The sequence below is a fragment of the Copadichromis virginalis genome, linkage group LG2, assembly GCF_057382275.1.
Source record: "Copadichromis virginalis isolate Kocher_CV1m ecotype Utaka linkage group LG2, C_Virginalis_male_GT1.1, whole genome shotgun sequence".
NCBI lineage: Eukaryota > Metazoa > Chordata > Actinopteri > Cichliformes > Cichlidae > Copadichromis > Copadichromis virginalis.
This window is the reverse complement of record NC_140619.1, coordinates 35,712,529-35,726,514: the sequence shown is the minus strand read 5'-3', so window position 1 is coordinate 35,726,514 and position 13,986 is coordinate 35,712,529. Positions and strand designations below refer to the sequence as shown.

The following is a 13,986-nucleotide window of genomic DNA, read 5'->3' as shown; positions in this document are numbered from 1 at the left end:
GTGTTACATCAGAAAAAGCTAAAAGGGTCATGTTGGGTTCATGTCTCATGAATAAATCATGAGACATGGGAGATCCATCTCTTATAAGACATACATTACAATTACAATATATTACAACATTGTAAAATACAACATTTACTATAATCTATTTTTAGTATATCCTTACTAGGATGTAATGTACAATTTTTCCTTTCCTCTCCTCTCCTTTCTGCTCCTCTCCTCTCTCCTCGAATGTCCCATTTTCAGCACAGCATGCCTTTATAATCTGTGATGCCTCCGCTTCCCGAGCGTCTGGTCGTTCTAAAACTTTTCCGACAAAGCAGAGAGGGAAATTGCATTTCGGTTTTCTATAGAGAATTAAAGCGTTTTAAGAAATGTGAATTATTGATCTTAAGTGGATTTATTCTGATGTTGTTGTGTGTGAGTGGAGTTCTCACTGTATTACACTTGTGTATGTGTGTCTCTACATCTGCATGAGCCCTGGCTTGGGAGCATATTTGCTGTGTGTATATTTGGGGCAGTGACAGAGGGGTAAGATACGTATTGGGGGAAATAGTGTATGGCTGTGCGTGCTTCGGTGTTGGAACGACTGAGCAATTTGGCATTGGAAAGGATTTTGTGTGTCTGCAGCAGCTGCAAAAGGAAAATGAAATGAAAATTCATCTACTTCTGTGTTGTCAGAAGCACATAGAAAAGGAGCATCCGGGATGAGTAAAGGGAGTCAAAATATTTAGACCAAGTCAATGAAGTTATTTCCTCCCCCTGACTTTTTCTCCGCCATGCATTATGTATCTTAATCTGATCTGAAGGCTTCGCTCTTAATGTTCCTTCAACCAAAGATGAAGCCTCTGAGTGTGAAATTTAGCTGGAATTAAAGTTTTAACATGACAGCTGGCTCAGGGAATCCATGGCTCAGCTCCTCTTTGGGCAGCAAAGCAGCTAAAGAGACGACGGAAAGAATAGAGAGCTAGAGAGGATGAAAAGTGGGTAAAGGAAAGGAAGGAGGCGAGGCGAGAATGAAAGGTTAAGGAGGGAATTTGCGCTTGGAGAAAGAGTGTGAGAGAGGAAGAGGAAAAAGACAGAAAGCAGGTTTTCTTCAAGACTGTTGCACTGGGAATCTTATCTCTTGCTGCAGCTCCCCGTCGTGCCACACTTTTGCATGTTTGCATGGTGGCGGCCGGTGTTTGCTGGTGTTTCATTTGGGGCTCTCTGTTTCACTCTACTCGCTGCCTGTTATCAGGCCTGCCGGGCTCTGGTCCTGGGGATTTTCATAGACACTGAAACACTGTCCCTGCAGTGGCTCACAGCACTGCTAATTCCAGCTAGTAATGTAGATTTTTAGCTGAAAATGTAATCTCTTTATACCGTAAGAGGATTGAGAACATTGGCTTCACCTAAATAAATTACTCTGAAGAGAGGAAATATCCCTGGCATTAATTCTCACACCTGCGATATGTTTTAAACAGAACAAAGATTAGTGCAGAAGAATGGAGAAGGTTGACACGTTGGCTTTCTTTGAGGCCCCAGGAAGGCTCTGGCTATCTCCTCAGTAATAGTGAAGGTGTGTATATGTGTTTGCGCTTTCTTACACACTGGACTCCTTGTCTGTAATTTGCATAGTGAGTACTGTTGAATGTGACCCAGTGGAGCTGAGCTCTTGAGCTAATTGGCTCTTCTGTGCTTGAAGGGCAGATGACCAGTGCACCCAGTAGAGTCCTATGCGCCCTGGGCTCTCATCACAAGCAGAGAGCCGTGTAACTTCACTGGAACGTGTGTGTGTGTATGTGTGTTTATGTGTGTTTAGTGATTGTGTTAAGTAACCCATGCATTTGAGCAAGTTAATTTTATGTACGCCATTTAGTGTTTCTTAAATAGGTTAGCTAAACAATCTGTGTGGCATGTTGTAATCTATAAGGAAGGTTATGCAATCTCTGAAGGAAAAAATAAAATATTTATTCTCACCAAGTGAAAAATTCATAGACGTCAAACACACCCTTGCTCTAACCAGTATACTCAGAGGGTTTCTTGCTACATTTTTACTTGTTCCACTGGTGATTTCACAGAGAGAAACTTTCATAAAGTCTTATCTCTAGCATCCAGATTTCAGATATGTTTAAATAACTTTGCTCATAGTTACCCTGTTATTGAGTATCTTAAGTAAATCCAAATGAATTTGATTTAAAATAAATAAATAGAGTCGGTTTTGCTGATATTTTGATATTAGGCTTGGGTAGACTTGTCAGCTGGTGATTATTACTATGTAAACTTCTTTCTATTTTGTGGTTTGGATGATTTTTATGGCATATAAAAGTTGTTTGACTCAGTCCTCGGTCTGGTATTACTAATAGATTATAGTTACTTAAGGATAGTGCTGTGTACCTCGACTAGTTTTCTATGTTACTTTTTCCACACACTGGAAGGCACAACCAAGTGACTGAGATAGTGTACAGGAACATTTGTGGTGCATGTGTTTTAGAAGTCCCCAATTCCCAATGGGAGACCATGAAAGTGATTGCGTACAACAGGGCGAAGGTCCTGTGGGACTTCAAGGTCCAGACAGACAAGCAGCTGTTGGCCAGTGAACCAGACATAGAAGTGGTTGACAATGAGAAGAAGACTGCAGTTGTAAGAGACGCAATTGTAGCTGACAGCAACATGAGAAAGAAGGAGCACGAGAAAATAGAGAAGTACCAGGAGCTGAAGGAGCAACTAGACTGACTACACTGGTTGTATTTCAGATCAAAGTGAGAGACATTAGGGTACAAACTGCTGTCATTTACAGCCACAGTAGATTCTCCCTTTTCCTCCTCACACTAGTGAAATAATAATTAATGGCACTGACAACAACACAGTATACAGTATTACTGTAAGTGTGGTAAAAGCTTACCAACAACTGTTACACTAAACCAGTGATCTTCTAGCTCCTCGGGTAAAATCTATGAGTGAACATGATGAAAGTGAAAGTAAATCAACAACCATTGTCATCGCTGGATGTTTTTGAGTCATGTCAATTCACTCTGATCACAGTTTAAAGTTTAAGTAAAAACCATTCGCAAAGATAGAAAACTGTGATACACCTCTAAACCGCCTGCTGTTTGCTTCCTTGATGCTAGCTCTGCTGAGAGCAGCTACTGTAAAATGGCAAAGTAAACACAGAACAACATAGACCTGAACTGAACAGATGAACCATGCATCTGCTCATTGTCTCTGATGCCTAACACCACTGGACCAATATCCAATCTATCTCTACTTTTTACTAAGCCAGAAAAATTTTGACATTACAACTTCTCTGTATCCCTGCAGGCATTCATGGAGGATGTCAAGTCCCGTGGGCCATTTATCTACTCTGTCTTGGAGTCTGCCCAGGCATTTCTGGCTCAGCACCCCTTCCAGGAGCCCGAGGAGACCCTGACCGATGGAAAAGGTCTGCTCCCTCCATCGGCTGTGCCAACTGCTGCTCCAGCCAAAATGTCATACTCATACACCCCCCCTTAGTTGAGTTCCTTTGGTAGGACCCATGCAGGTGAAACGTTCCATTAGTAGTTATTAGCAGTGATCCGTCCTCTCGTGTCACACTGAGTTTAGGGAAAATGTGTGGGTCAGGACCAATTAGCTCTAGTTCACCACCTCTAAAGTACCATCTGCTCAGATCAATAATACAGCATGCTCCTCTGGTTCTCCACGGTTACATCCTCTTTGTAGTGTTTGGCTCTCACCTCTGGCTGCTCATTGAGGGAATACTCTAGCAATCAACCTTACTGTGTTCCCCAACATGAGCGGCCCCCTGCCTTTCTCTTTCCCTGTTTCTATTCATCGAGTTGATATGCCATCCTTCTTAAATCATTACTCTTCTCTTGGCTGACTTCTAACCCCCCGTTCTTCTCTTCACCCTGTTATTTCTCCGTATGCTCCCGTTTATTACTTCTTCTTTTGCACCTTTATGCTGTTACCTCCGCATGACCCCATCAAACCTCTTCCATCTTCCACAGAGGTGTCTCCACGCCGGCGGATCTTGAATGTGAGCCGCTCTGTGTGGAAGCAGGCGAACGTAGCCAGTGACCTGTGGGAAAAACTGACAGCACGTTGTGTGGACCGCCACAGGTCAGACTCTTTTATTTGTAATATATATATAAAATATCTTGTTCTGATAAAGGGTGGTTTCTGAACTGGTGAAAAGAAACCATACTTGGATTGTTTACTATAGTTTATCAGGATTATTTAATTGCGAATTTGAAATACTTGTGCTTTAGTATTCCCACTGGATGGCACCTTCTGCTTCCACCAAAATCCAGGGTAAATTTTACTTTACTGCATTTATCTGACAGCTTGTCATATTTCAGATATCTAGGAGTTGCTAGAAAATTTACCAAAGATACATTTAGTCTCTGAACTTAGTTCTGTTTAAATAATTGATTAAGCCCCCCAAGAGATTAAAGAAAGATTAGAGGAATTCAAGATAGCGTAGTAGAACTGTTTTTTTGTGTTTTTTTTTGTGTTTTTTTTGTGGGGGTTTTTTGGCTTAATCCTTACCCGATACAGTAGTAAAAGCCTTCTTACACATTCCATAATTCAATCAATATAATGTTGCTCACAATGGCCAGTTTTTAGTATGAAGAGCACATTTTGCTGATAATTCATATATACTTCTATTCAAGTACGCTGTAGATTTACTGGGTTATTATCCGTCCCTTCATTTATTCCACCACTGGGACTCTGTACTCTTTGTCTGTCATAATTTTTAATCAAGTTGAGTACAAGGAAAATTATTTTTAGATCTTTCTTCAGAATATAAGTATTTGTGTCCTCTGCAGGCCTTGCCAATACAATTTTAGTAATTAGTGTTTTTAAATTAAACTAGTAATGACAAAACATCAGTAAATAAAACAAATTCTGTGGTCTCTGTGCCTGTGAAACTATTGGACAACTTGTTATTCATTACTTTATTTTTCTTTTAGTCATGAAGAGTGACTAAAGCTCGCTTATGATTAAATATAAGAGGTGTGGCATATGTGATTATTCTTTTTGCTTTTGTGAGTCCGTGCAGTATACTCTGTAGTCTATGTATAATGAACAAGACAGATAAAGACAGAGATAATGGAATGGAGTTAATGGGAAAAGGAAAAAGAAATGCATATTTGTCATAATTATATTACAGTTTCTCAGAATTACTTAAGCAGATTGGTTGAAACCATTTCCTATTTCTCAAATAATCAAAAAAAAAACAATTTTCAAACTACATTCACAAAACCTCCGACACTTCTGGGAACACCAAACATCAAATAATAAAATTGTTTCATTAAAAAAACAAAGCAAAACAAACAAAAAACAAAACCAAAAGAGATAAAAGAGAAGTAGATATCATGTAGTGCAAGTATTACCACAGAAAACTGAGTGATATGTTAAGTTTATTTTTCAAGCAAATTGGCATAAACTCTAAGTCTTAATCAGGGTCCACAGACCATATCTAGCAAGTGTTCTTGGCTTTTGTTTTTTGTCATCATAGCCATGCGGCAATTACTTTCTTTCTTTTTTTAAAAATAATTTAATCGATGCTGAAAACAATAGTCTGTAAAAACAGCATGGAACATTCATTACAATACATTGTTCAGGGCATACTGTGCAATCTGCAAAAATACAATCTACATGTAATATACAGCAAATATTCGAGATTGTGATAGTTGAAGATTGTTAGTACACTTCATCTGAACCGCCTCTTTAACTGCTTATTAATGCACTTAACTGAGTGTATTTGGACATGGTCAAGATAACCTTCAGAAATTTAATTTAAGCATCAGAGGAAATGGGGAAGAGAGGTGATTTAAGTGATCTGGCACCAGATCTGGTGGTCTTAGTATTTTAGAAACTGCTGATCTACTGTGATTTTCCCACACAACCATCTCTAGTGTTTACAAAGAATCATTAGAAAAAGATAAGTTGTTTTGTTGATAACAGAGGTCAGAAGAGAATGGACAGACTGGCTTAAATTGAGTGGAAGGCAATAATAACTCAAATAGCCATTTGTTATAACCAAGCTATGCAGAACATTTCCTTTAGGACCGTACTGTAAACGTCTTCTGATGTTAAACATAGCACGTTACACCCAGTGCTGGTAACTAATGAATTGGCCTGTGAGTATATAATTGTATGGAGTTTTAAATATGAAATATAAACATGGAAAAGGAAAAATTAATTTTTCAAGACGGTTTTTTCCACATTTTTCTTCCTTTCGTCTTAGATGATTTCTACCCATTCTTGGTGTCAATTTACTCTGCTATTGGGTAAATTAGATCATTTCTGAATTTCTGAATCATGTTTAAGAAATTAAATCTGTCTTGTATTTGTGGTTAACCTTTGTCAGCTGTTAAAGATTAAAGTTTTAGAAAATTACTGTGTTTAGAAATTTAGCAATAAGAGAAAATGAGCTCTACAAATTAAGTTGAAGTAGGTAAAAAATGAAATGGAAAAGGTTCAAAGAGCAATTAAATTGGTAAATGGATTGATTCTTATATAGCGCTTTTCTACTCTCACGGAGTACTCAAAGCGCTCTATACAACATGCCTCATTCACCCAATCACACCCAATCTCACAAGCACTTTATCTACACTTAGTGCTTTCTAACGACATTCATACACATTCATACTCCGATGGATGCATCGGAGAGCAAGTTGGGGTTAGTATCTTGCCCAAGGATACTTGACTGGAGGAGCTAGGGATCGAACCACCAACCTTCTGATCAGTAGGTGATCTGCTCTACCTCCTGAGCTACAGCCACTGTGTTTGTTTAAAAGAATGAGATTGTGGTGTATATTTATAATAAAACTTTTTTATTTTATCAAAAAATAAGATCATACATCCATACAAGAGAACAATGCCTGTGTGTGTTTTATGGTTTTAAAGCCAAGAGTTGTTTCTTCCCATGACTGTGTGTGTGTGCCTCCACAGCAGGTTTATGTAGCAATATATTTCATGTAATACAATTACCATAACCTGATTACAAAATGTGGCAGCTATAATCCATTACAGAAACAATTATGAAAACACATTTATCAAGGTTTGAAGTTGTGAAAATTCAGAGCTCACTTTTCTCTATATCGAAACTTGTTTTTGCACAAAAGCCATTTAGAACTGGTGGAATGAAATATATATTTATATACACTGCCTTATTGAAATGACAGCCTGTAAATTTGGATAAATGGGTTGTTTCACTGCATGCTCCATGGATTTTGATTGATTTATTTCCTCACACTGATTCCAGATTTTAATTGATCGGGTAGTTAACTTTAAAAAGTTGCATTTTCTACAAAACCTCCAGACATATGGAAAGGACTTTGGAGCGTCTTCTTCAGATCCAGGCTGCAATGGAAGAGCTTGCAGGGGCCTTGGAGCAGGCAGAGGGGGTGAGGGATGCCTGGGAGCCTGTTGGAGACCTCTTCATTGACTCTCTACAGGACCACATAGATGCTACCAAGGTACCGATCTGCAGTACACTCTCGGCTCTTTTTTTTCTCTTATCTCTCCCTCACTAATCTAAATTGGGTTTACCTGTAGAGTAAACTAATTGTCTCCTTCGAGATTATCGTCTCTGGCTATCTCTGAAAAAGCACACATTGCAACATGTCTCAAACAAACATCAAAAAAATGACATCCAGCTTTTTTTTTTTTTCTCAATTCTAAAAACCACAATTATGCGATCCTCCTGCATAAACAGGTGATCTGTTTCAAGCTGTGTTCCTTTAAAGTGATTGTTTTTTGTTGCCTGCATGCACATTCCTGCCAGAAAGGCTGTAATCTGACAGATGATGACAAGGCCCTTCAAAATGACACTGCGAGTTACAAATCTCAGCTGAATAGATGTTGTTAAACAAATGACAGGTCATTGGTTCTGTTGCCGCTGCCTGTAATTGTGCGGCGCTATTCATTAGAAGCGAGGGCACTTCACAATAATCATGTCACTGTTTGGACTCCTGTCACAGCCAGCACATGTTCAGCTCAGTCTTTAGGGCAGGCTTGTCAGTTGGCGTCATCTGTACTCCTTTACTCCCTTGTGCTTACACATGGGTGCATGCATATACAAAAACAGACACATGGATGCACACAGGATGCAATTATAAAAGTACACTAGACACTTTTGCATTCAAATGTAGAGTAGATCTGCAGCATCTACTCTACATTCCACACATCCTAAAGTTACATTTTTTTTAGTCTTGTTTCATCTGATCAACACTCAAAATCCAAATATAACTTTTATATTATATACAGACTAACTGATAAAAAGATTTTAATAACTCTTCTTGCATGAAAAAGAAATACTTACATAATTTGTAAAAGTAAAAATAAAATATCAGATTTTATTTATGTATTTATTTATTTATTTTTTACTGTTTTTCATATTTCCAATGATTTTTATTAACTCTTCATTTTTGCTGGGGTAGCATATTTTGAGAGGTTCAGGGATTAATTTTCTGACATCAAAAGAAGCAATTGAGCGCATTCTGCATGAGAAATGATTGGTCAACAAAATAAAAACACTGGCTTGTGAGCAGATTGCCCATAGTTTTCATGGAAGGTATTGACTTGTCTGCAAATGTGAAGAAACTGTGAGGGTGAAGAAAACTGAAAATGAACCATTTCCCTTCAAAGTAAAAGTTTAACTTACAGCTGCAATCACCATGTTTCACTGTGAAAAGTGACGAGTGCTTGTAGACAAGTAGTTGTACTTCAGAGAGGCAAAGAACACGCGGATAGTGGTGAAAATGATGTTTCAGTTATTACTCGCGTTGATCTTCAGCATTAGCTAACTTTCACAGGTTTAGTGTTCATCATTATTGTTACTGTAGCAGAATGATTCCGTTTGACTGAATACATTCATCCCACTGAAATATGATAAATGAATTATTTTATTGCAGTTGGGGAAAAAAATAAATGAAGCAAATGTGAACTATGAAAATGCCTGGACTATTTTGTTTATATAGCACATTGAAAACAACAGAAGTTGACCCAAAGTACTTTCTGGCCAAGTTTATTTCCACTCCAGAGCTACAAAAAACAGTGTTTCAAAACACGTGAAAAAGTGTGAAATGTGTGCTTTATTGTTTTAACTAATTAACGGTGGAAAGCAACAATCATGGTCATGAAAATGTATTGGGATTTAGAAAATTAATGGTGCTTTCGTTTCATATGCTCTGCTCTCCCCTATGTAAGCTACCTTTAGGATAGTGGCCTTGTATCTACTTGGTATCATATCAAAACCAGATTTTGAAATATTGCACAGTACTGCGACCAACAATGCAAAATGCACGGGACACTGGCATGCATATACTCACATTCCATCTTAGTTATTTTACAAATTTTCTGGTTTTCTCAGTTTACACACTATAAAAAGGGGCTGGTTCAGTTTCAGTACTGTTCTCTCGTCTGATCTTAAGACATTCAAACATGGCTTTCTGCCAAATTCTTTCTAAAACAGACCAGAAAGCTATAACGGATCAACTTTCCATTGATTTTTTTTTTAATTTAATTTAAATGTAGTTGGTCCAGACTGGATGTTTCTGGATTGCGCTATAATTCTATCTATGTCTGATGTTGTTCAATATTTTGTATTTAATCTGTTTCCCCCCTCTCTTTTCCCACTACTCCTGTTTACGTCCAACTCCCTGTGGTCCTCTGTTTTTCTTGTCCTCGCTCATGCTCTATCCAGTTATTTAAGGAGGAACTGACCCAGGTGAAAGAGGGCATGAAGCACATCAATGATCTAGCCCACCAGCTGGCAATCTCCAACGTCCATTTATCGATGGAGAATGCCCGTGCTCTGGAGCATCTCAACAGCAGATGGAAAGTGCTTCAGGTAGAGTTCTGGGTCCATAGTGCCTGTTTGACTCTGTCAGCAGCAGGTTGTGCAGCAGTCACATTCAAGAGGACATAAGAGAGTGATTCCATGTGCAATGTTTGGACTTTTAATGGTGTCTATACTTCTGGCTTCCAACTGTTTTATGTTTTACACATCTTTTGAGCACAGCGGTGTGCTTTTGGACATTGATGAGGGGCCGTGTGCGTGATGAAGAGTTTTCATACCATTTAAGAGGAAGATCAGAGTATGTTTGCAGGCTGAAAGATCAATGATGTATCTCTCACTTAACTCACAGAACGGTTGAAGCTACTGGATAACAACATCACAAGATTGGTAATTTTAAAGAAAGAGTATAAAATTTTAGAACATATGTTTGTTTGGGAAAATGTATCAGATTAGATCAAATCTAAGTGAAAAAACTGGATAGAGAAATATAGCTATTTGATTAGTTAAAAAATCCACAGCCAGAGTACAGTGTCATTATACATTACTGTTTGTGTGTGAGTCTCATAGAAAAGTTGCCTTAAAATTATTAAGCTGGTTGGATGTGTTGGTAAATGTATTTTGAGCTTTAGAGGCAGTCTATTTAGCTGTTTTCACCATCTGTATACAAAGTTATGGCTTATTGCTTATAAATCTCAGGGAAAATAAAACATTCTTAAGGTCAAAATGTAGAATATTTATAGAATGTGTTAAATGAAACCAAGTTGCGCTTGAAGTTTTGATTTCTTCTTCGTTATTTTTGCAGTGACGTTGGTTTTTGTCTTTTCTTTTCCCACAGAATAAAAATCAGTTTCAAAACTCGTACTAATAGTATAGAAACTTGGCTGAGTGAATGTTGGATTTGCATTGGGAGCATGTAAATGTATCAAATCCCAGCAGCCTTGACATACTAATCACAATATTAACCTGCTTTATGAACATCTGTTGTTTTTCCAATGGCATTTCATTCCTGTGATGAGCTCGTTTTTTCATTGTTTCCCTCTCTTTCTCTTTTTAAGGGAGCTCAAACTAAGGAAATGAGCAGGAATGTAGATACATTTGTTATTAAATATGTTTAATGGTCACAGTTATTTAGAGTCATTCCTAACCTTCATAAGCTTAAGAGCCCTAAACCATTACAATTGAAGACATAACAATAGGAAAAAAGTAATGAGTGCCTCCTACCCACTTGGAGGAGGTTAAAAAACCTTAAGAAGCTTTAAAACCTTAGGGGGACTTCATAAAACATGTATTGTTTCTTTCATTTTTAGTGTACAATTTTTTCATTAACAGTGACTTTGTGTGAAATCAATCATAAAACAAGAAGAAGAAAAAAAGTAAAACAACACTCCTGCTGTAAAATACTGACTAATTTGTGGAGTTGTTTCTCCTCTCCGTTTCCTGTTTTATATATTATTCCCTTCTTGTTGAAATACAGCCTTTTTTTTAATCACAGGTTTCATATCTTGTATTTTTTTATATTAATTATATAGCAGCCAGGTGTTGCTAATCAAAAGCACATGATTAGCAGCACTTCATGAAATGTGACCACCTCTATAACAGCAGAGGTTTTGACAGTTTCCTGGTCTGTGGCGCTCCTGTGCGTGTTAACGAAATGCCAGAGGTGGGCATCCCAGCACTACCAGTCCAAGCTCAGTACCTGGGCGCCTTGCAGGCACTGAGTTGCATATGACCTCCTCTGTATAGCCAAGGATTCTTGAGTCAAATGTGTCAAAATCATGTCATGCAGCAGGACAATGTTCCCAAGAACAGCAGCAAATTTGCATTACCGTGATTTTTAATCATTTTCATCCATTCTTTTGCATAAGCCCAGTCAAAGTCCAGACCTCGACCTGATTGAGATGCTGTGCTTAAAGGAGCTGTGCATAAACAAATACCTGCAAACTTAAATGAACTGAAACGACATTATAAGGAAGAATGTAAAACAATACGGAACATTTCTGTTTTTAAATTATATATTTTACCAGACTTTTGTCCTCACTTGATCGCAAATATTTGCCGCGATTTTCACATTTGGAGAAATCTATAATTTTATTCACTCTAATGCTCCATTTCACTCTAGCTGTCTGTCAGTGGTGTCACAGCCTTTACCCAAGCCAGCCATCAAGCTAATGTGTACTAATGGTATTCTATATTATTATAACAATATTCTGCATGGTTATAGTTATTTTAGTGCCATTGTGGTAGAATGGATTCATAGCATAAATCTGCAGAATATAATGTGATAAAATCACGTCAGTGTAGGGCACAATTGGTAAGAAATGTACCAATGACAACAGAGTCTGTCTTGACTGCATACAACAGCTTTATCCATCTGGTGGTGTTTCTAATAGGAAAAGTGTGCAGTGAGTGTACATCAGTGCACCAATGAGATGAACATATATTTAAACCCATGCACTTAAATGAAGAGGGTAATTCATCAGTGCCATGAAAGCACTTACTCTTAACCCCCTTTAAAAAATTGAACTGAACTTGGCTTCCTCTCAGTGCTTAGCAGAATGCTTAGTTGATGCATTATCTACTGTGCATTACTTTAACTGCAGTGTTTTTCAAGCACAGGCTTTACCCACCATCAGTAACCTAGTAACACTCCTGCAAGCACAACAAAACTCTCAGCCTTCACTGCATCTCTTGTGAGAACATCCCCTTCCCATTAGATAACTGTCATGACACCTCTTCCACACCCTGACATGATGATTGCCACTCCAGCCTTGTTTCCTCGTGAGGTGTCTCCACTCTGAGCATGATGATTTTCAGTGTCTGTTAAACTATTTTTAGAAGTTAATTCCTAGCACCCACTTTGCACGCTCGCTGTGACTTGTCTCAGTGTGACTTTCAGATTGCGTCCGTAGCTCTGAGCACTTCATGGACAGAACAAAACAAAACAGAACAGACCACTATAGAGAAGCCGTGCCTTTGTCAGCAAGAGATTTTTTTTTCCAGGCTCTCTGTGGGACTGAAAGAAATAACAAATAAACAATAATAATGCAGCCCTGTAAGAATCATGTGTCAGTGCTTTCTAAAGATTTTCTCAATAACTAGCCTGAAAACTTGTAGGTAGATGCTCTATGGCAATAGTTGTCTGTCAGTTAGTCCACCCACCATGTTGGTACAGAAATATCTCGTCAAAATAAGTTCAACTTCCATGATTTTTTTTCTCTTTTATTGTACAGTAATATAGGGTGAATATGATTTTTCTGAATGATTTTTTTCCCTTTCATGCACCTTAATGTAGCATTTCCACAACTACTCAATGGTTTTCCACTTGTTTAAATGATGCTTACAATACTATAGACTGTCACTGAAATGCTTTCAAGCAACCCCCTATTCTAATTCTAAGCATGTAATCCTAAATATGGTTAAATTTTAAATGTGTTATCAGTGAACAATGAGACTCAGAACCAAACTGATTAGGTGGGTAGATGACACAACAAAGCTTCAAAAATAGCTCTCCGGAAAAATGTGAACTTCTTTGCAGAAATGTTTTAATGTAGAGAATATACTCCCTAGAATCAGTAATACAAGCAGTGGATGTGTGGGTGTAAGACAAAGCTTGTACTTTGTTATCGGGTACCATGTCATTGTGATATGTCTTTTTAGTGGTGAACTAATTAAGTTCACTGGCCTTTGCTTGCAAACCAGTAAGATACTCCCACAGAGTCTTTATTTCTATACATTAGTAACCTACACCACTTCTGCTGTAGATGTATTTTTCTTTGATAAGAGTTAATGAGAGAAATTTAGATGATTGTTTAAAACATTCACACGTGCTGAAAACCCCAGTCATCCATTGTCACAGCTAGCATTAGCCTAGTGACAGGAATAAAACAAGCGGCTAAAGGGAGAGATGAGGTCCACACAAAGCAGCTTTTTTCACCCTCAATAAACATGCACAAAACATGCTGAAAGTGCTAACTCTGACAGGTGGCATTAGATTGCAGCAGTGCCCAGTACTGTTAACTCACAACCATTTACAGACTATTGATGGTTTACCCTCCAGCCGCGCTATTCAGATTGGGTTGCCTAATCTACAAAAGCAATTAAATATTCACATTATACTGCTTTATGCCGCATCACTGCAAATGCTTTACCAGTCTGTTTGACAATTACCCACATCAGTCTACCCCTACTCATAA

The 13,986-nt window shown here is 38.0% G+C and overlaps 1 protein-coding gene across 3 annotated transcripts in view; it reads left to right on the top strand.

Annotated features, from left to right (window-relative positions):
• Window positions 1-13,986, top strand: part of drp2 (dystrophin related protein 2) — a 188,390-nt gene that overhangs the window by 137,756 nt on the left and 36,648 nt on the right. For all 3 annotated transcript variants that reach the window (XM_085432965.1, XM_085432959.1, XM_085432971.1), the window contains exons 5-8: window positions 3,304-3,424; window positions 3,990-4,101; window positions 7,313-7,469; window positions 9,698-9,844. In XM_085432965.1, coding sequence (XP_085289091.1) covers window positions 3,304-3,424; window positions 3,990-4,101; window positions 7,313-7,469; window positions 9,698-9,844 — 537 coding nt within the window. The remainder of the gene's footprint in view (window positions 1-3,303; window positions 3,425-3,989; window positions 4,102-7,312; window positions 7,470-9,697; window positions 9,845-13,986) is intronic.